Below are 22,693 nucleotides of genomic sequence, written 5' to 3' on the forward strand. Positions count from 1 at the left end.
AAAAAAAAAAAAAAAAAAACTATGCTCCGTTATACAAACTCGTGTACGAACAAGAGTAAGTCAGTTACTGGAATATCCACTTCTCTCATTTATTTTTTCCCCCAAATGATGAAATCTCAAGCTGGTCATTCCCATTCTACCATAAACGGAGAACGCTAATGGTTTTTAGGCATGTTGAAGCATTCTTTTACTTTTATAGAATTCAACTATGGGGGATGGAGTGGGAAGTAACTTAAACCAGACTGGAATTAATTAATTAATTTTTTTTTATTATGATTGCACTTTTTTCCTCTTTGCGTCATACAGGCACTGCTTCACAGAGACCTACTTCTTTCGCATGCCTACATTCTGGTGTTGTTGACACTATCGGGTATCAAGTGTATCTTCCTGCAAAAAGCCAAAATGTCACAGCAAAATGAAAAGAGGAGGAGGAGGAAGAGCAGGGACTACCTTGAAATCCAGTTAGGTTTTCTCTTGTCTTTCTGTAGTCAATGGTTTTCCCCTCTCCGTCACGTGACCAACATTTCGCAATGCGCTTGGTTGGCTCATCACAGAAACGGTAGTCAGAGAGAGCAGCAAAGTTCACGCAAGTTGGAGAATACGAAGAAATACAGTGGAGTAATGGTGGCGAATTGAATAGAAGAGATCATTTTCAGGTGAGTTTCATACTGTTGATACTTTGACCTTTCGATTGAAATGCAGAGAATTATTTGATTAATATTGCCTTGTTTCATCAATATGTATCTTCAGTCTTGAAGATTTGAGAAAGGGATTAAAAATGTCGGGCTGTACAAGTTTGCTATTGTTATTCATTCAACATATAACATGGAGTTTTTTAAATGAAAGCTTTACCATGTGTGTTATTTTATTTTGTTCTATCCTATTTTATTTTATTGAACTTTTTGAACAACCTGTGATGTTTTGGTAGTGGGCTGGAATAATTTCATTGTTTCTTTTTTCCTTTTCTTAATTTCATTAATTTTAATGCCTTAAAGCAAACTGAGTGTTCCTGAATAGATTAAAAAGCGCATTACTCAACTATTTCAACATTTACTGCACTACACAACACAAACTCTTACCAAATAGTTTAGTTTATTTTCTGTACCTTAAATAAGACAAAACTGACTTATGAGTAACTGTTAAGCAAGACATAGGAGATAAATATTGATTAAAAAAAAGATTAATATGCTTGTCTCCACTGGCAGATTATTTCACTTTGAACAAAACACATTCCCCATGTTATAAGTGAAATTATCTGCCAGTGGAAGTGGTTTGTTTTTCTACTCAATATTACCAAACCAAACCAATTTTATTTATAAAGCACTTTAAAACAACCACAGCTGAGACAAAGTGCTGTACATTAAAACACAACATAATAATAATAAAATAAAATAAAAAATTATACACAATTATTCACTTTTAATAATCTCCTATATCTTGCTAAAAAGTTACTTGTACGTTTTATTTCAAGAAATGTGCACTAGAAACTAGACAAAAAAAATACTTGGTAACATTCTGTGTTTTTGCAGTGAGGATAAACAGCATACCATGTTTCCTCCCATTCCTCCCTTTCTGACAGGTTTGGCAGTTTCATGCTAGCTGAATCCAAATTCACATTCTTAAGATGAATTTTTCTTTGGGATCCAGCATGAACACCACTACCGCCGTCCCCCTCTCGCCTCCTCCCAAAAACATCTCGGCTCACATTGGCATCGCCATCTTGACCCTGGCGTTCCTGCTGGGTTTCCCTGGTAACATGTTCGTCGTTTGGTCTGTGCTCTGCCGGGTGAAAAAGCGCTCGGTGACGTGCTTGTTGGTGCTGAACCTGGCCTTGGCCGACGGCTTCGTGCTGCTCAGCGCCCCACTGTTCATTCGGTTCCTGACGGCAGTACGAGGCTGGGAGTTTGGCTCGGCGGCGTGCAAGCTGGTGCATTACCTGTCGAGCGTGAACATGTACGTGTCCATCTACCTGATCTGTCTCATGAGCATGGACCGCTGGCTGGCCGTCACGAGGCCCTTCGTGTCTCAGAGGATGAGGACCAAGCGCTCCCTGCTGGTCCTCCTGTTTGGGGTCTGGGTGTTGGCTTTCCTCCTGTCACTGCCAATGCCGTTCTACCGCAGGTAAGACCAACACGGACAAATTCGTGGAAATATTTTCCAAGGGTTTAAGAAACTAATCAGACTTCCAAGTAGTTTAGTCTCTAAAATCCTAGAGACTAAATTACTCAAGGGTAGTTTAGTCTCTAGGGTCTCTAGAGTTTAGTCTCTAAACTAGTCTTTAGTCTCTGGAGACTAAACTAGGGTAACCCTAGAGACTAACTACCCTAGAGACTAAACCCTGTTTTAGAAACAGGGTTTTAGGAAAGAGGGTTTTACAAACCTTCTTTCGGAACCTTGTTTTAGAAACCAATTGGAAACCCTCTTTTTGGGTTTTGGAAACCCTTGGAGACAGGGTTTCCAAGGGTTGATTAAAAAAAACCTTGGTTGCATTTTGACAAAAAGCAATTAAGTCAATTGATTTCTTTTTATCATGCATGTTTTCTTTGCAGGGGTATAGGAACTAGAATTTCCTTCAAGTTTAGACCTTTTATCCACGTTCATTGGGCAGGTTCACATACTCCACATGTGAACTTTAACCAACCAGTCCAGTGAATACATAGAGCTTAATGGGACATAGTGAATTGTATTGAGCTACAGCAAAGAACTAAGATTTGATGTGCAGTAGAAATGGAAATTATCACACCCCTGGGAGATTTATGCTTAGTATTTTCATTTTACCACCAGATTTTCTTTTGACTGACGGTATTATTAATATTTTTGGAGAGGCAAAGCCAGAGTTGTAATATCAATCTGAAGAAAATGTTGAGGGAGCTAAACATTAGGATGATGTCAACCTTAAAGACGGACTTCGTCATCAAAGACCAATGGTCAAAATGTAGTATGATACATTTTATACAGATTGAATCAAAAAAAGTATTTTTACAACTTCAAATAACAGAAAAGGGAACAGTGACAATGACATGACTCAAAATTGCGCAATATTCCAACAAAAACAAAACAAAAAATATTGCATAATTTGCCCTACTTTTGTCTTTCAATCAGACTTGAGTCAACAGCGCATGATCATTGGTCTTCTGTTGTAGAGTTAAGATTTTGTTTGAATTAAATGTTTTCTATGAATGAAAACTATTTAGTTTCATACAGTTATTTCATGACTCAAACAAATCTGTAGATTTCATTGTACTTTCACAAGCTTGGATGAACTTCTCCATTAGTTTTATTTTACTGGCCTAATTGTAAAAGTTTTTAATTTTCTCAACAAGTTGCATCACAAATTACCTCTGATTACCTTTGTTCACTTTCTTTGATGGAATAAGTCAAGAACTCTACAAAAATGGTTTCCACAGCCTGCTTATTTTTTTTTTTAGCTTTTGTTGACTTAAATGGAAAGCTCTTTCTTAGCTTGAGGCAAGTTCCCACATCAGGAACTTTTGCCAGGAAAAAAAGTTCCTGGTTAAAGCCCAGGATTAAGCCCAGTGCAGAAACAAAACTCCTCAGAAACCGGCCTTGGCAGCGAGGGAAAAATAATTGAGATCTGAATCTTTGGGGCGGAGCTTCCTGCATTTCTAATTAGTTGATTATTTTTGGCACCGTATTCCAACTTTATTCATTTACACTGCCTCACAGTTCTGATTTCGTTTTTTAATTTGAATCTTAAAGATGTCATGTTATTTTTGCTTCCAGCTTTTTGCATATGGGAAGGAAATGCAGTCATCTTCAATAAATTAGAACGTCGGTACCTCTTAAAAATAGCTGTTTCAAGCAATTAATGAACATACTTTTTCTCTAAAGATACATTTCTGTATTACATTTTTTTATTAGCCTGATGTATCGTAATGTTAAATGTGTTTTTATTAGATGTAATCAGCAAATTATCACAATTAATACAACTTCAGTCTGAGTGCCTAATCTATACAATGTATTTCACTTAGTGAATTGAGTTAGGGAAATAAATGAACTTTCAAACCATATTTATTGAATATAACTCTAGATCCCCAATGTGTTTATATTTCGAGGCACAAGAAAAGTAACAAGTAAAAAATCTTAAGTCTTAAAGAGGTAAGGCAGGTTCATTTTTAGCTGCATGTTTTTGTTGCTTTATTAACCAGCTGTCAATGATAGATGTTTTTCTAGGTTTAGAAAGATTTCAATGCTTCATGAAATGTTTTTTGAAAACTTCTCATATAGTTTTGACTTCACAAAAAAAATTGGAGTCTACCCTTTGTGAAACAATCACTGATTATAGTATTTATCAACAGTGGCACAAGAATATAACCAGCAACTGAATGTTGCATCCAGTGTTTAATTGTTGTTATACTTCATACATAGCCTATGTATACGGTATCCAGACTCCTTTCTTCTACACTCCTACTGTATTTCAATACCTCTAATGTAAAGCAGAGGATTACATGCAACACAACAAACAGAAAGAAATGGCAATCTTTTTTATTTACTCAAGGTCTGTTACTTGTCTTGATTTTTTTTCTGAAGTCTGACTTTTTTGAAAAGTTTCTAAGGATTTTTTTTGACGTTGGCTCAACTTGCTGAATTTACCCATTTTCATCTGTTGCTTATTTTATTGCAAGTGACTTTAAAACTACCATTAATGACTTTGTTTGATGGCGTATGAATGCATTTTGTATTTGTAGTCTAATAATACTGAAAGTATTTAACAGTATTAAAGTATTCATTTCCACAAAGCCTGACTTTTATCATGTGGACAGTGATTTCATCTCTGCCTCATTTCTCTCTCCTGTCTTTTCTACAGTATTATAAAGAAGCATAAAAACAACATCACCGTGAACATTTGCATGCCTTATCACTGGGGGAGCGTGGGCCACCCGGTCTTCCAGTACCTGTTTGAGACCGTCATGGGCTGCTTGGTTCCCTTCTCACTCATCAGCACCTGCTACTCCTCCGTCATATGCAGACTGCAAAGTGCCAAGTTCCAGCGCAGAGGACAAGGCAGTCGTCTCATCCTGCTGATCATCATCACCTTTGCTATTTTCTGGCTTCCCTATCACACCGTCAACATCGTTGAGGTGATTCTGCTAATGCCATTGTTAGTAGTAGTATCTGAAACTTTGTATAACGTTTATTTCTGTTTAATTTTGGCTTTGAATGCTATATACATCCAAAACAAAAGAAATTTGATGTTGCATCATAGCCCTCTCTGACACACTGGAACTGGCCTCTGTCTCTGAACCTCCCAGCCCTTTCCAGCACTCCCCCCCTCAGGTTGTCATCACAACGATGCTCCTCCATGCCGTCCATTGATGCCATTTACAATCGTTCTTAGGAGCGTTGCAGTTTGTCTGATCAAAGCAGGTGTGCAGTTCCACCAGGTGTTTGCATATTCGCCTCCAGCCCAGTGGTGAATTTGGTGCCGCTAGTCTGGAGGAGATGGGTGGGGCATGAATATGCCTCCTACAGAGTTCCTCCCACAGAGTTCTCCTCTGTGAGAGGAGAACTCAACTGGGAGCTGAAACTCCTAGAGTCAAAGATAAGGTAATGACATTATGATGTGACATGAAGCTAAAAAAAGTTCCAACATACTCCAGCCGAACAGACGGTGGAGGGTCATTTGTTTTCACACACACCTTAAACACAACGCTGCAGACCATCTGGGGAAAAAGACCTCCTGCTTTATTTCAGCAGGGATTCCCCTCAATTTCCATCTTGTAGTCTTACTTCCACAGTAGGAGTTTAGTGAAGAACTATACAAATTTACTTAATTTCTCACCCTGTCAGATAAACATTCCTCAGAGGTATTGATGCCTTTTGTGGATACGAAATCCGGAGAGTGGAAGAGGACTACGTTAAAAAGGAATATCAACATTACTGTCTGAGCACATCATATAAAACACTTGGTGCAAAGCTCTATTGAGTGCAGGATGCCTCTCATCAAACACAATGACGCAATTTCCGTCTTGCGTCTATGTCAATGACAGACGATTTTGGCACTTCGGTTGAAGTAAGTGTGAGCCTTAACTATGCCCAGGATATTCTTCTTGGAGTTGCTATATAGGTCATTTTAATTTCACAGCCATCTGCTGATTGGCATTACAGAACCATTAACTGGAATTCTTCACGAACAATTTCCTAAATATGGAAGAAACACCGTCCGAAGTACTGTAGCTGAGGATGAAGACCCAAACTTCTTCATAGAAACCCACTTTTATAAAAATCCACATCCTCCTGTTGTCATGGATTATTTGAGAAATGTCTCTCTTCTCACTTCCTCAGGTGGCTTGTTTACTGAAGAACGAGAAGACGGGGAAAGACTGCACTCCCAGCGCTCGGTCCACCGTCGTAGCCTTCGCCTACTTCAGCAGCGCAGTGAACCCTATCCTCTACGTGTTCGCCGGCAGCTCCCACATCCGCCAGGCCGGGCTCAGCTTCATGGGCCGGCTCTTCGAGGCCACCAACTCGGAGAGCAGGACCACGTCCACCATCGCCCGCAGCGGCCGCAGCGGCTCTTCGCCGGACGAGAGCTCCGTCCTGTACACGCTGTCGACCAAAATTGGGAAGCCTTTCAAAGGAAAGGGTAAGGAGAGAAGCAGCAGCTTGGCAGGCAAGGAAGCTAACGAGCCAGAGCTCAAAACTCTCGCCATGGTTGAACAGATAGACTAGCACTCGAGCCGTTTTATATATACTACAAAGAGGAAAGTAGCTTTAAAAAAAAAAAGCCTTCTGTTTTTGAGTTTTATTGTTTTTTGTTAAAACTGGGAAATATTACTGTGCCTGAAACAGCATAAGTTATAATCTATTTAAATCCTGTTATAAACATTAATGCTGTAGTGAAGTTTTTTGTGCATTAGCAACAGGATTTCATGTGAAATAGCGTTAATAGAGCAGCAGATTCAAACTTTGAATGTATATTTCTTTTTTTAATCATAATTGTGTACATAATAGTGAATTTACTTTTATTTAAAAAGAAAAACATTTTTGATATTAAACTATCATCCCAACACCTTATTGTATGTATTTATTATTGTAATTTGAACATCATAACTTTTCTGTTGTATATTCTTCCAATTCTTGAGTTGATCTTGCATATTTTTAAAGGGGAAAAAATGAAAAGCTACATGTTTTATTGATTTTAAACACATTTAAATAGTAATAATACTAATAAATCTGTCTTGATTTTTTTTATGGGTGACTCCGGATTTTTTTATACCTTACAATCTATTTACGCATCTACATTTGTAAGAGTCCAATTGATACACGATGTTCATACTGACGGATGTTCTGCAACACAAACAGAACATTGCACAAGAAACGTTTCGCCAATCATCCTTCCTGTAATCGTTTTGATGCATCGCTCTTCCCTCCGTTTCTCAATACAAGTGAAATGTTCGTTTTGCCTACACCTTGTGGTTAAACTCTGCTGAAGTTCAGAGCTGCTGTCAGATTGTGGTGGTGGACTCGTTGACATAGATGTAAAAATGGAGCAACTTCACAGGAAACATGAGTCATATTCGTGAAGCGGACTCAAAAACCCAACTCATTTCAAGTGTTGATTAAGTATTAAAGGTTAGAAATACATCTGACACAGAAAAATGAAGATAAAAATGATTTATGGTATCAGTCATGCTTGTTGATGACAGAGAAAGCAGGAATATTTTTGCTTCCGGGGGTTACCGGTTCAGACGTGAACCTTATCAGCTGACGATTGGAAACTTTTCCAAAGAAGACTTTTCAGCTTTTTTATTAGAAGGCTGCCTTTAGTTGTTTGTCAAAAATATCTCCATTTTCAATTTATTTCTGATTATGCTTTTAAGATTTTAAAATCATGTATTCTTTGTCTGTTAGGATCCTGAGTTGTTTTGATGTTTGTTTTTTCTGTATTCCTTAGTTTCCTTTTTATTAGACAGATGTTTCTTCTGTTTTATTTTAGTTCAATTCTTCCTTAGTGATTAGTTTACTACGTTTATTTTTTATGTTTAGCTATACTTTGTTTTTCTTCTTAGGTCTAGTTATTCTTTAGTTTTAGATTGATTTCTTAGCCCCTTGAATCTGTTTCTCTCCCCTCAAACCTGCAACTCATTTCTAATCAGCCGTCTGTTCATTGTTCAGTTACTCATTCTCAGTTCCTTCTTGCTGGATCCTCCTGTCTAATGCTGTTTTATCACATTAAACCTCGTCATCTCCTTGTTGATTTCCTGTTTTGCTCCTGGATTCCTGTTTTTGTTCTACTCTGGCTCCCTGTGTTCCCTCTAGGTTTTTTTTTTATAGTTTTTTTTTTCATAATTTTTGGTCATTAAACATTCTTCGTCTTCAAGCTGCCTGCATTTTCTACATTTTGATCCTCCATCACAGCATATATCATGACAGAGTATTTTGTGTTGGCTCTGTTACATAAAATCCTAATAAAATACATTAAAGTTTGTCGTTTGCTGTTGGGCTCTGGTGGCTCAGGTCTTAGGAGTTCAACCGGTGGGTTGCAGGTTCCAACCTGCAACCCAGGTTCCAACCTGCAATCCACCGGTTCACTAAGGACAGTCGCCATGTCCTTGGTCAAGACACTTCAGCCATTTTTCTGATTGTATACCTTACAGCCTTGCTTCTATTAGCCTCCCCCAGGGTAGGTGTGGCTTCAGTTTCCCACCATCAGCAATGAATGCACGTTGCGTAAAGCACTTTGGAGTCACCGTACAAGTAGATGCCGTCTGCTATCTTTACCATCTGTGGTATTCGCACGGCAACACATCAAAAGGTTGTGCTGTGGTTGAAGAGATGTGAGCAGGAGATAATACGAAACAGCTGTTAGCCACCTCTTATTCGAAAATAAATTAAATCCGCCAAAACCAGGGAGTGTGTAAAGAGCTCTAAGTGGGGACAGGGTTTTGAAAGGTCGCCACGGATACACTGGCTTGAAGAGTTAATGGCCTGGCATGATTTGACGACATCATCTGGTTTTAGCTGCAGGGCAAACTGTCACGCAAGCTACAGACACAACAGATGAGATGATTGTGATACTGACTGCAAAAGTACTCCTCCATTCCTTGCCCTATATTGCTCTGTGCTGTTATCAGTAGAAAATAATGACATTCTGTTTTCGAGTCTCTGTCTACAAAGTCTGGAAGACCAGATATTTCCTGCAGCCGTATGACTCGCCGAAAAAGAAGAATTTGTCAATTACTTTAATATCGTCCATGGCCTGATGAGTGAATCTCTTTCTTTTTTGCTAAAACATTTTTTGGTATTAACTCATCAGCTGCAGGGAAACTGGGGTCTTATTAGTTGGATTAGTTTTGGGTGTATCTGTTCCTCTATTTAAACATCTTATCATAATAATAAAAGTCATACATATGATGCACTTCTATGTAAATGTGCCATTTATATGTCTCTAAATACTAGTTTAGAGACATAAACTAGTATTATGTTTATGTATTGGATACATATGATTTTATTGTTGCGCAACCGTGAGCTTTTAATAGTAAATAGCTTTAAGCTAAGTCAGAAATTTGGCTCACTAATTCCCTCTCAGTTTTTATTGCATAAACTTGCACACTGATTCATCTAATACCAAATTAATTCATTTATTCAGAGAGAGCCAGTATATTAATACATCATAATGTGCATTGTATTATAAAAATAATTAATCACAGACAAACTCATAGCAGCCACTTCATGTTTTAGTGATTATCTTCTGATGTGTTGAGTCAGAGGTAATCTCATGAATCCTCGCTGGGCCATTTAGGAGTTCATAGCGAACAACAGGAATCTGTCATGTCATGTTATAGTTTGTAGAAGAAATAATGACAAGTTTTATGCAATTTATGCATAAAAGAAGAAATAAAACTATTGCTTCTGTGAGATGTAAGAGGGACAGTTGCATCCAGCAATGGTCTGACAAAGTTTAAGCAGACAAAAACATATCTCTCTATATGTGAATGTGCCAGTTTCAAATAAAGTGTGGAAAGTTAATGGTGGAACAGTTAGGAAGAGAAAACCTTTTTTTTTGTTTGTTTGTTTTGGACGGTTGGTATGGAAAAGACTGAGCCAAAAAAAAAACAAAACAGCATGACCTAGTTTTTGAATTTACATCCAGTACCAAATACAAAGTTCTTTCCACTCATTTCAGAATTTCATTTGTAAACCATTTAAAGAAATGTATCCATCTCCCTTATACTTCACAATAGATATAAGGGAAAGTCATGAAAGTCGCAGTCGTTAACACTGTTGCAAGATCATGTAGTTCCTTGTTCTCTTTTGAGTTATTACCAAATAAACTGAACTGAAATCAAATTTCATATACACTCTATGTTTCTTAATGTTTCCCCCGTTAGTCAATTTTAAAAAGTTTTTTTTTTCTTTGTGACCGGTATAAAGATGCTTACAAGTTAGTTTTTTAACGTAGTATTTGGACTTCTGTAAACAATACCTGATCAAGAATTATTTCTAAGTCAAAATAGTATGGCTCCTAGTACAGCCATGGTAGTAAGTACACTTTGGTGAATAGTTATGTATTTACCAAACTTATTCAAATCTGAGCGCATCCACAAAGCCTCAGGGCTCAGATTCAAACGCGTTGTTAGAAAAGACGAAACGCATGAAAATACAGGAAATCGACAGATTTTACTGATAATGTCAAGAGAATTTAGAAAGGTGGTTTTTGAGTGACATACGTTCATATTTGCACGTCACTTTTCAATTTAACAATTGAGGAAATACTTTTTGACCCTTAAAAGTCAAAATAAATAAATCAATGAAAAATTCTGACCAAAATGCAGATCAGTTTCTGTCTGACATATGTTTTGAAAAGAAAAGACAAAGAAAAAAAAGAATAAGAAGTGAATGGCCAGCATTTACATTATGTGAAGAATGAAAATGTTTTTTTTTTTTTAAAGATCAACATATTGTTTTCAAGCCAGCAGACATCTACTAGTCACAACAGGACAGGACGCTGCTTAGCACAGTTCAATAAATAGGTCATAGCACACATGCAAAACAGTACAAACAAAAAAAAATCATAGTGGTTTGTCTGATCTCATTTAGCAGCATTCACAGGAAGTGGTTGGACTTTTAGAAAGCTTACTACACTAAAGTGATGATGTTCTTAGAATTTCCTTAGATTTTCACACTCAGGTATTTTTTTATGTTATAAGCTCTTATTTCAAAAAAAAAAAAAAATTTGCCATCATATTGCATGCAATAATCCTAATATATTCCAGTATTGTTCATAGCTTAAACTTTTAACAATTTCCAAAATAGAAAACACTTGAGATTCTTGAAACTTTGCATTAGTTTTGAGACCGTTTCAGAAATTTCTATTTGAGTAAAATGTAACGATTTCATAAAAAGCGCTTGGTTCTGAAAATAAGTGGCTCAATGAATGAGAACATTTCTTTTTATTATTTCAGAAATTGAATAATTTTAGTCATTAAATTTCTGAATTGAATTAATATTCCAAAGATATGGTTCTCTTAGTTTACACAATTCTGGAATACAATGAGTGAGAACATAGTTTAGGTTGTTAGATATTTGGAATGTAGCATAAGATTATTTAAGGGTCCAGCAGACATTTAAAGAAACATTTTTTCCCCTTACTGTCGTCACTGCTGACTGTTATTTTCCTCAAGTGGCTTGAAAAATGTTTTCCATTCATGATTGTGGTTGTCATAATACAACCCACTTGTTTTCCTAAAGGGACAGCACCAACTGTCTCAGTTAGGGTGTCTTACAAATTTGTGACAAAGATCAAACCTTAGATGTACCAAATTATGCCAACAAGGCATAATATTATGACCACTTCATTGAGAAGTGAAACGAATAATACTTTTAATTTGTCCATTTTAGAATTATACAGTAAATTGGGCACTAATTGAACATTTCTGTCTTCTAAGCTGATGTGTTATAACAAGAAAAGGGTTTTAAGAACAGTCAAATTTTGATGCTGAATGACGTAGCATCTCCAAAGCTTAGGGTCTCGTAACACCTGTTAGCCGAAAGACTCGGTTTGATTGGGAACCAAAATTCCAACCTTTACATTTTCAGGTGTTGGGGTTCACTTTGTCAGACAATTCAAAACCTTTGAAAAACCTGTTCACCCCTCGCCTGTGGTGGTGCTGCACAAATAATACTGAAAAAAATGACTGGAAAACCTCTGAAGAAGACACTCAGTACATCATCCATTCTCATAAGATGTAACAAAAATTTCGTAGTGTCCGATTTTAGTTGGTGTAGGATTTCTCTTTTGTGATTGATAAAAGACCACGAGACATGTCTTCCGCCAGCCGTAGATCCTCGCGTTTGCTTTGTTTTTATTTACTCAGAATGCCCTGCACTATAGTTTGCTTCCTAGCTGACAGTCTGTGACTGATGCATTCAAACACTGCTAAAGTTCACTTCCATCGAACTGAGACCAAAGTTTTTAAAGAGAGAGAGTTTTTTTTTTTTGCATTCACAATTCCCCAAACAAACCGGACTATCTATGCTAACAAGCCAGAGTTCAGTTAAAGTGGACTCAACAGGGCTGGTGTGAATGCAGCCTTAAGCTCTCTTGTTCTGTTTAGGTGGTCTATGAAAATAACAGTGATGGATGTTGAAGCCTCAGAGATGAGTGTGGGGGTTAAAGACTCACCTTTAGTTTAACAGATAAGCTGTTTTAGCTCAATTAGCTGAAAGAGCATAGGGGCACCAGTCATGTTGGAAAACCCACATAGGAAAAGTGGTCTGGCCCAGTTCTGGCCCACAAAGTACACTTGCACTCGGCAGACATACCGCGAAGAAAACAGTTCTCTGATGGCCTAGATCTGCTTTTCCGCTGGGCCAACCCAGAACTGTTTCAGCACGGGAGCCAGATGTCAGTCAGGTGTGCACCTTAATGAAGCCATTTAATCAATTTTTAACAATTCCTTAACACTATTACGGTTGTAAAAATGTTTATTTGTAATCGAATAGTCAGCTATAACAGCAAAATTGTAGATGGTGCTGTTTAGTGAACTGACGTTCACAAGCAATCCAATTCTTTTGAGCAGCTGTTTACGCTAAACAACAGGACTTGAGTATCGATTAGCTCTACACACTGCAGCAGCTCTTCTTATTCAATTTAAGCAAAAGATTTATTTTTTCAATCAGTGAATTAAAGAAATAGACGAAAGAACATAGAAAAAAGGGCTTGATGAGCAAATAGAGAACATTCTAGCAGCTACCTGTGTGTTTTCGTCATGTGTCATGGCAGCTATGTGCGGAACCTGATTGTTTCTGTCATACTGCGGTTATTCACTTAATACGGATTATTCAACTTTTTTTTGCGAACTTCACCCACAAAAACCATTAAAATAAAACAGTGTTATGGATAACATGTCTTGTTCTCAGAAAACACATGTAAATTTTCAAAAATGGATCACGTGGACGGCTCCTTGAAGTGAGCGCATCCTGAAGAATCAGTTCTCTTCAAAGAGCCATAAGTCCCAACACTACTTCTATTTATTTTATGCAATAACTTGTAACAGTATAGGTTAGCATGTAATGAAACAACCCTCAGGCACTGGAGGAATTAGGTTTGCAGTGTTTCCTACAGATTTTAAAAGGAGCGACGTTCATTCACAAAGCTGCTTTGTCAGTTAGCGTGTCACGATAAGCCTGGGAGTAAACATAAACCAGTCAGATAATCTAACAGTGAAACGACTGACTAACAAAAGAAAATGTAGACATGAGTAAATAAACAGCTGGGAAGACGGATCTAAAATAAAGCAAGGGTGGCAGGAACAGGGAACAAAATAACTAACAATAAATAAATAACAGACGGACATTTGATCAAGTTGCACAGCCCACAATCGACCCACATAAGGCACACACACATTAAATTCAAGTAAACTAAACCATTATTGGGTCCCTTGTGGTATGCCTTCTTATAATCGGTGCCATCAGTGCCAGAACTTGCCCAGTTCCGGTTGAAATACCGATTGCCATGGCAGCAGTGCCGTCCTGATGTTAGATCCAGCCCAGACCTGCTACATGGAGTATTTAGTCTAATATTTAACTTTCATAGGGGCAGCATCATGTCAAATTAACTTTTTTGAGCTTTACATCATGTTCTTGTGTTATTCTCTCTTTAAACACACACCTGGGGTGTTGCTTTGATTCTTTCATGTATGTTTGAGAAATCCTTTAGTCTTCCTCTGCAACCATTCAGCTGTGCAAAATGCCCGAGTGGACCTAGCCCCGCCTTCAAGGACGAATCTCCTCCTCTGTTCTAGAAGAAGCTCCTACATGGAGCAGCAGTTTCCAAGCTTCCGCCTCACAGAGCAGCCCTCCTCCACAACTCCCCAGTCACTTCCTTCAGACTAGCCAGCAGCAATTAGCAAACATCTGGCAGAACTGCACATCTGCTCATATATCATACGATATAGCTACTTCTCTGGTAAAAACATTTGCTAATGGGCTCACAGAGGAAGACAGAGGTGATGACTTTCCGAAGGTGGAGTTTGAGAAAGAGTAATGGCTTCGTAAAAAGACAGAGGCTCAATTTCAAGGCGATAGATTTGACCGTTCAGTATGACTGCAGCATGACCACAGACCATCGCGTCCAGAGGGCGAGTCGACCTGCGGGGGAAGACGACAATGTAAACTGAAAAAGAATCAGCGTCTTACAACTGTGAAATAATCATTATTCTTTCATTGACAAAATGTGTTGCATGACACAAGGTAGTGAGTTTTATCTATGGACCATTTTCCTCCTTTGACTGCTTAGCAGTTCCCCCTAGAGGCTCATGAGCTACATAACAAGATGGAGGTAAAGTTTTATGTTCTGTATATGAGCCTAGATAAACTCCAACTTTTTTCCTTTTTTATCCAGCAGTTCTAACTATAATAAAATCTTTCCTGCTTGGCATGATGAACAGTTGATCATTGTGCTTGATTTACTGTCTTGTGGAGTGCATGGAGTGGTTGTTGGGTCCATTTTGGATAGCAACTGATGCACCAAAAGCTTGGCACCAACTCACTTTGACTGCCACCGGAGTGAGAGCCAGAATACAGCTGAAACCACCTCATCCTAGTGCAAAAACTTCTTTATCAAAAATTTTTATTTTTTTTCTCAAAATGGGCATGTTTCCATTCAGCACATTTATTTGTATAACTCCAGTTTGTGCAATTTTGAGGTTTAGTTCTACCTATTGTAAATGCCCTCTGGAAATAAATAAGACTTGTGTGCACTATGTGAGCCAGCAGGTCCACAAAACGGCTTGGTCAATTGATGCAGCTTTTTAAAACATGAACCATCCAAATAATTCCCACAAATTTATCAAGGTGCTAATAAAGCACATCTGACATGTATCCCTGTGCAGATTTGTATAGTATTTTATGCACCTCCAGGTGTTTTCCTCAGGACTGTAAAACTCCACATCGTCCGTGTATTGGCTGTCGTCGTAGTTACCACCCAAAACAAAAACCTTTGCGTCAAGGCAGACCGCTGCAGAGTAGTCCCTTGGGAAAAACATGTCAGGTAGTTCCTCCCATTTCCACTGCGTCAGGTCTAGCCTGTGGAAAAAAACCAAACAGATAATTATACTATGTTTCATTCTTCGTTCATCATTCATAGATTCCTTATGAAAGCAGATCGGATTAGAAGAATCTTGTCTCATTTTTAACACAATTTCCCCACCCCCCCAAAAAAATTTAATGTTAAAAAGATTGAAACGGCAATGAATATATTTAACAACAACCCTCTAAATGTAGGTAATTTTGGACAACTGTCAGTTTTCCTTATTGGAAGTGCGAATTACATCATTTTACACAGAAGCCATTTTAACAGAAATATAAAAAAAATGTTTTAAATATTTTTTTTGTCCACATGTAGCAATTAAGTCTGAATAAATAGCATTAACTGTCTATGAGTGCGGACAGTCTCACACAGAGAAAGCTGCAGTATTTTGGAAACAGGCAAATCAAAAATAGCTACCATAGCTTAGCTAGCAATAGGCTTGCACCATTTTGCATGAGAGTAAATGAGCATAACATTTAGTCTGTTTCAATAAATATTTATGTATTTAAGTGAGGGAAGAAAAAAACTATAAAGCTTACGTCAAGACTGAACAGACTTATCAGTCATAAAAGTACAAAACTAATGTTTATACTAGGATTCATGGTCTGTTTCCACTCAAGGAGTTAAAGAATTACACCCTACAAAACACCACAAACCCCACTGTGATATCACACAGACAATACTTAGAACATTTCATCCTAATTTATGAGGAGTTCCATAGAACAGTGGAAAGAAGAAAAGTAGCCGGTGGATGGGATTATGTTTACTACTGCAGCGTTTGCTTAAATATTCTTTCACTGGAATTCTGCTTAGCCTGATTTTGTCTACAAGACCATGATTTTCTTAACTTTTCAAATGTTGCTTAATGATGTGTATTCAAACTTCTCTACTCCATTCAAACACTGATTCCGGTTTGGATTTTTTAAGTACAAATGTAGTTTCTATTGACGTATTATGCATTCACTATTGCTGTTGTAGTTTCACCTTTTTTTCGTTGTGTTTTTCAAGGTGACCTTTGATAATCTAAAGATGACTGTCAATGATAATATTTTCAAAGTTTTTCTTCAATTAAATTAATAGTAACAACAATAATAATAATTCATAATAATAATAATAACTATCTTTATGATAATAATAACAAATATTACTGTTGTTAATATTTTAATATTGCAATGCAGTTATTAAATTACATTTATTATTTAATGGTTAAAATAATTATTAATTAAATCATATTTAAAAATTAAAATAATTTAAATCGTTTTATTATTATTAAAAACAATAATATATTTATTGTATTTAATAATAATTATTAAAGATGATTGATAATAATAACAACAATAATAATATTATTACAAGTATAGCAAAGGAATAATTTGCAATGACTTTAGTTTGTCAATTCATCCTGCAATCAGAAATTCACTTTCTTAAATTATGTTTTTATGAATGTACGAAATTACATTAAAGGTACTTATGCATTCTGGGAGTAATAAATTGCTTCAACACCAGTCAAAACTATAAGGTTCAGAAAAAAAGAGAAAAAGGTGTTCATTTTACCTCCACATATGTCTATATATAAACAGTTTCTCTTCTCCTTAGGTCTATTCTTTAAAAGTACAGCAGATGATTCATTATTTCTGTTGTTGACAGGCTGTTTGGTCAGTTCAGGGAAATATTCATAGAACGTTTTCTCCGAAAGGCATTCCTGCGTTATTAGTTTGCAAAACCATGACACACCATTTGGGTGGAAAATGTCAGAAATAACTGAGGCTTGTGTTGATGTCTGACACTACTTTTTTCTGACAACCAGGATGGGTCACAGGTGATGTCCCATTCTGGGAAAAGGATTCTGGTAAAAATGTCAGGAAGAAGTACACAACTTATAACTGGAAGATGCATCATCTTACCTGAATATCTCTCTCCAGTATCTGCTTGTATTATTATATCACATCCTAATCCTTTTCCCCACATGTCCTTGATCATCGCCAAGCTCTTGTCTTTCCCCTCCGAAGCAGAGGTTGTGATCGTTTGTGTGAGTCCCTTCCTCAGCCGATCCATTTGTAGATAATCACAGGCATTCAGGACCTCCACCATCTCTTCTTCTTCAAGGTGGTCCACAGCCACCAGTCCGCAATATGCAAACACCAGAACAGCCCCGAATCCAAGTGGAGTCAGGAAATCTGAAATCTCTTTCATTCCAAGTCCAGAGATTGGTTTTGCACCAAAAAATAAATGTGGGCATTCACTGGCAGATGCAAGCACTACACTATGGGAGCGGAAAGTGTTGCCTTCAATGCAAAGACTGAAGTCCAGGAGAAGCTCTTCCTCTCAAAGGCTTTTAAAGTTATTAAAGAGGATGTCAGAGTATGATGGGAGGATGTAAAGATCTGTTTGCTGAGGCTGAGTTGAAGAATGATGGAGAAGAAGGCGATGGACAGTAGAGTCTTGGGCATGCTTTGATTCTTCACCTAGAGTTTTGCTTTGAGGGAAATGTTTGGGTACAACTTTTCTTTGGACATCCCCTAAAGGTTTTGTGTCTTTCCATTGGTAGCTGCAGAGCCTACCATACTCTGGGCCAGCAGCGAAGACAGGCAGGCATTTATATGGAAACTACAGCGAGAAATCTATTGAGACAAAACAAGGAAAAAGAAGAGATGGAGCAGCAGTAGAGTTCTTGGAAATGTCACAAACACAATCACCGAACTCCGTGACATCAGACACACCAATACATCTTGTGACCACTGAAGAGTCTTACTTTGTAAATATTGGCACAGATGGAGAACAACTAGTCAACAATGCAAGTAAAAATATTTCTCACACTGAAATGTATTAGTGCGTGAAATGTAAAAAAAAATGCCCTCAGGATCACAAGAGTTCATCAACAGTTGAGTTCAGCAAAGATTCCCTTAATGTCTAGACAAACGTCCAACCAGTAACCTCACCTCTAAGTGACATTGAAAGTAGTCAGAGAAAATGAAAGCGAGAGAGAAACTCTACTATGTTGCTTCTGTAGAAGATGTCATTTAGGCAGTTAAATATAAAACTTTGGAAAGCTTCAAAGAGAATACAGTATAATATCAGATTTGTGTAAGAATAACATGTCGATTGTCTTTTATCTTCCTGGAGTTTATTTAGAAATCCCCCATCAATTCGTCCCTCCCAGGTGAGCATTTTCCTCAGAATCAATAATCAAGTAATTTCTCATTCAGTTCGCTGACAATGTTTGTCCTTCAGTCAGTGGTGCTCAGGAATGCATCACAATCCTGATCTGGTGAGCTCTGGAAAACAGGAGTTAAAGTGTTTTCATCCAGCTCTAGTCACAGCGCCAATTCATGTTAAAACAGGGTTATTAAATCTACTTTCATAATTAATTTCATTAATTATGTTTTAATGAAATTTTGTTTTTGTGGTGAAATTGTCTCCATGCACTAAAACCTTTTTCTCTTAGAGCATCTTTGGTAGAAGATTACTGGTTCTTGTAAACAGCCAGTTAAAACCCAGCTCTAGCACCAGGCCTGGTTAGGAACTTGAATCTTCTTGTTAGATTAGACCAAAGTTAAATAGTAATGTGTAACATAGCCTGTACTTGCATGGCACTTCATCAAGTCCAGAGGACTCCAAAGCTCTTCACTTTACATTCAGTCATTCACACATTTACAGGCAGATGGCCGGAAGCTCATTCCTCATTGACCAGGCTGGTGTCCTGCTGGTTTTAGTTGTCACAGCTCCAACAGAGATGATTCAAAAAGTCCAACTACCTCCTCAGCATGTCAAAGTTCTACTGAGACCCGCTAAGGAATCAAAATTTTGATCCGTTTATGAGGAATCCAGGGGAAGAGCTAAAGTATGCAGAATACCAGACCTTGAGGGCTGGAGTGGAAGAAGAGCAGAGCAGAGCACACTGCCTTTACTAAACAAGACAACAAGCTAGCGCTAACCACTGCTCACCAACAGGAAGCTGACTTATGATGTGGGATGTGTGAATCCACTTGCTTTGTTTGGACCTTTATGACCCTTGTTGTCATAAAGGTTTGGTTCAGGGTAATGAGCCAAGCTTTCATGAACAAACACATCAACAACAGACAAGTCGAGAGCACAGGGAGTGCAGCGTGAGTCAGAGAGCGTGGGAGAAACTGTAAAAGGATGATTAAAAGAAACTCACTGTAAAGTAAGATGTTTTGGAATTAACTGGAAGGTTTCCCGCTGGCCCTCGCCTCCCAACTCAATTCTACACTCGCGCTTTGTACGCATGAAGATGTCTGCAGCGGACAGATGCGCGGCTGTACGACGCCCCATCTTTGACCCAGAAGCAGACGAAGTGGAGACTCCTGCACAACCATCAAAGATGCAACAAGTGGTTTTTTTTTTATTGTTTTTATTGTAAGTCAACAACAAAACACTTCCAATCATGAAATGAACTCTTCCAGAGTCTGCACTGGAGACATAGAAATAGACTCAGCCTGAGAGATTACATGCCTCTGTTTGAACCTTTCAGCCTGAATGCACTAAAGAAAAGAGGAGACAAAGACAAGTAAATGACCATACACTTAAAACTAAAGACTTGCTAAATTTGTTTTAGCTTAACGTAGCAAACCAGCCATTCAATTTGTTTTGTTTATAGGTCAGGTCTTCAAAAATGGCAGCTGAGAAAGAAACTGGCACAGCACAACCACAAGCAGTACCAATGAAATGACTCCATGTGTTACGATTTAACTCAGTGACATACTTCAATAAGCCGATATGCTAAATGTAGTTAGATAAGTAATGAGGACCTTCATTACACTCTGCCTTAAAAATGGTCTACTCAGCACAGGAGAAGAAAAGATTTAACAAAGAAGGAAAGTAATGCTTTATCAATGGAATATTAATTCAGTTTTTGTATCCACTGCCACTGCCAAGCAAAACTAACCTTTTCAAAAATCTGGGCTGCACCTGAATGTCTGCAATGTCTGCAGACTCCAGTGGGTGGCTACCAAAAATAAAGTCACGCAGGAATTGTAGTTGAGACTAGAACTTTTATGGAAACATTCTCATCATCATGTCAGTATTTCAAACCGTTCCAGCAAAGTTCAAGTTTCAAAACTTACACAAAAATGAAAACACATTCTGTTCTTACCTTTTGCACCAAGCAGAACATAAAAGGTTGATATTTCAATTTTGGATCACTGAAGACGTACCTGACTTTCTCTTTTTTTTTCCTGCAGCGTGGGTGCAGTGAGGGGCTTCAGCTGGAGCACAAAGGCTTTGTGTGCAAGTCGGGTATTCAACACCTCAGAGAGTCTAATTATAACAGGCAAAAAAAGTGAAAACAAATCTCCACCTTTTAATGGACACTCAAAGTTATTGTAATGTTTTTTTTAGTTAGTTAGTTGGGCATTTTTTACTAAAACCTCTTTGTTAAAGGACAGTAAGGAACATTAGCCACAATGCAAACTCAAGCAGCTATGTGTTTTTGCTTCAGTGTATCTGCAATCAGTCATTCTTGGTTTCCTGTAACATCTACAACTCTAGCACATTGTTGAAATCTTACATATTAGCTGGTTTTTTAATAGAAATTGATCAGTGTGGTTTTGGCATCATTCTGATGGAATTTGGCTGACATTAATGAAATCAATTTTTGCTTGGACTAAAAAGGGATAGAGAGGCATAGGGGGCCCTGATACTATTTTTACTAATGGTCAGTGACAATGCAGAGGAGGATCTTTGTGTTTATTATTGATGTAGAAAACACTGCAAGGCCATGTATTGTCAACAGTTCTGGAAAAAAAATAAACAACGTTGAGTTATGGTTCAACTCCTTATAACAGGGGTGTCCAAAGTCGGTCCTCGAGGGCCGACATCCAGCATGTTTTCATTTTCTCCTTGGGAGTAGTAGCAAACTTTTCAGCAAGTCAATGTTCTTCTTGGCCTTCTGAGCCATCATTTGATCCAGGTGTGTTAAACCAGGGAGAGAACTAAAACATACTGTCATGAAATGCAGTTAGAGGTGGTGAGAAAGACGTTGAGGATCCAAGTTGGAATGAAAGAATGATGTTTTAATGAAGAAAAAGCACAAATAATCCAAAGTCCAGGCAGCACAGAATGAGAGAAGGCTAAGGCTCAAAAAATTGGTAGCAACTGGAAACTAAATAGACGACAGCAACAGACGTATACCAGACAGGATGACATGACAGCAGGGTTTCCCCCAGAAAAGTTGCTAAGCCCGGTGGTGGGGATGCTGAGGCGGTCCACCGTGTTTTTAAAGGATGTTACATAGACAGGACATGTAAAAATATTACTGGTTAATTATATGTTATGGGAAAACATCACCAAATGCTATTTAAACCTACAACTAGACTTAAAAACAACAAATCAAAAAATACAATTAAAATGAATATCAAGTATTTGCACTTCTGTTTAATACAAATTAAGTCAGCAGCTCCATCAGGGCTCCCAGGGCTTCAGCGGCCCATAAATGCTCATATTTTAAACACAGACCACATTTATTTATTGATATTATCAATGCTGCTAAATTTGACTTAATTTAGCACAATCTTATGTAAGATTTTAGTCTTACATTTAAAATATATATGTAAGATTTTAAGGAGCTGGCAAGTTAACTTTATAAAAGTTCAAAGTACAGTAGTCAGAGTTAAACTGTTACCATAGCAACAATCTGATGCTGTGAGTTTAATCTTTGAGTTTGAGCTCCGTTATAATAAAACTAGTAAACTGCAATTATAGCTTATTGCTTTTTATGTTGCCCATTTAAACTACTCTCTTCTCTCAGATTAATTCAAACAAAGAAGCAGATAGTGGTGCTGATGTTTTTAGTAACAAATTCTGCTCAAGGCCTCATGCAGCCTTGGACCGGCCCTGCATGAGTTGAATCCGCTGCACTACTCTGAGATGTACAACAAACAGGAGATTTAACTTAATGCTGCTAAGTTAATCCTTTCATGCATAACTTATGATCCTTTGTGTCAGGATTTTTTTCAAAATTTGTTTTTATTTTCTTAAGGCATAAAAAATGGTAGGAAATTTGTTTTGTAAAAAATAATTTTTTTAAATTTTATTTTCTGTAATTTTCTCCAAATACAAAGTTGTTATTTGAAAAGTACATCAGTAGTATTGTTCTTTAGGGGTTATTTGATGTCATAT

The 22,693-nt window shown here is 37.6% G+C and overlaps 1 protein-coding gene across 1 annotated transcript; it reads left to right on the forward strand.

Moving 5' to 3' along the window:
* Window positions 1-383: 383 nt before the first annotated feature.
* Window positions 384-7,033, forward strand: ltb4r (leukotriene B4 receptor). The gene is made up of 4 exons (XM_008435168.2): window positions 384-656; window positions 1,580-2,121; window positions 4,829-5,102; window positions 6,307-7,033. Exons 2-4 carry the CDS (start codon window positions 1,625-1,627, stop codon window positions 6,691-6,693), a joined length of 1,158 nt encoding a protein of 385 aa, XP_008433390.1. The 5' UTR covers window positions 384-656; window positions 1,580-1,624; the 3' UTR covers window positions 6,694-7,033.
* Window positions 7,034-22,693: the final 15,660 nt, after the last annotated feature.

This window comes from Poecilia reticulata, linkage group LG18, assembly GCF_000633615.1.
Source record: "Poecilia reticulata strain Guanapo linkage group LG18, Guppy_female_1.0+MT, whole genome shotgun sequence".
Lineage (NCBI taxonomy): Eukaryota > Metazoa > Chordata > Actinopteri > Cyprinodontiformes > Poeciliidae > Poecilia > Poecilia reticulata.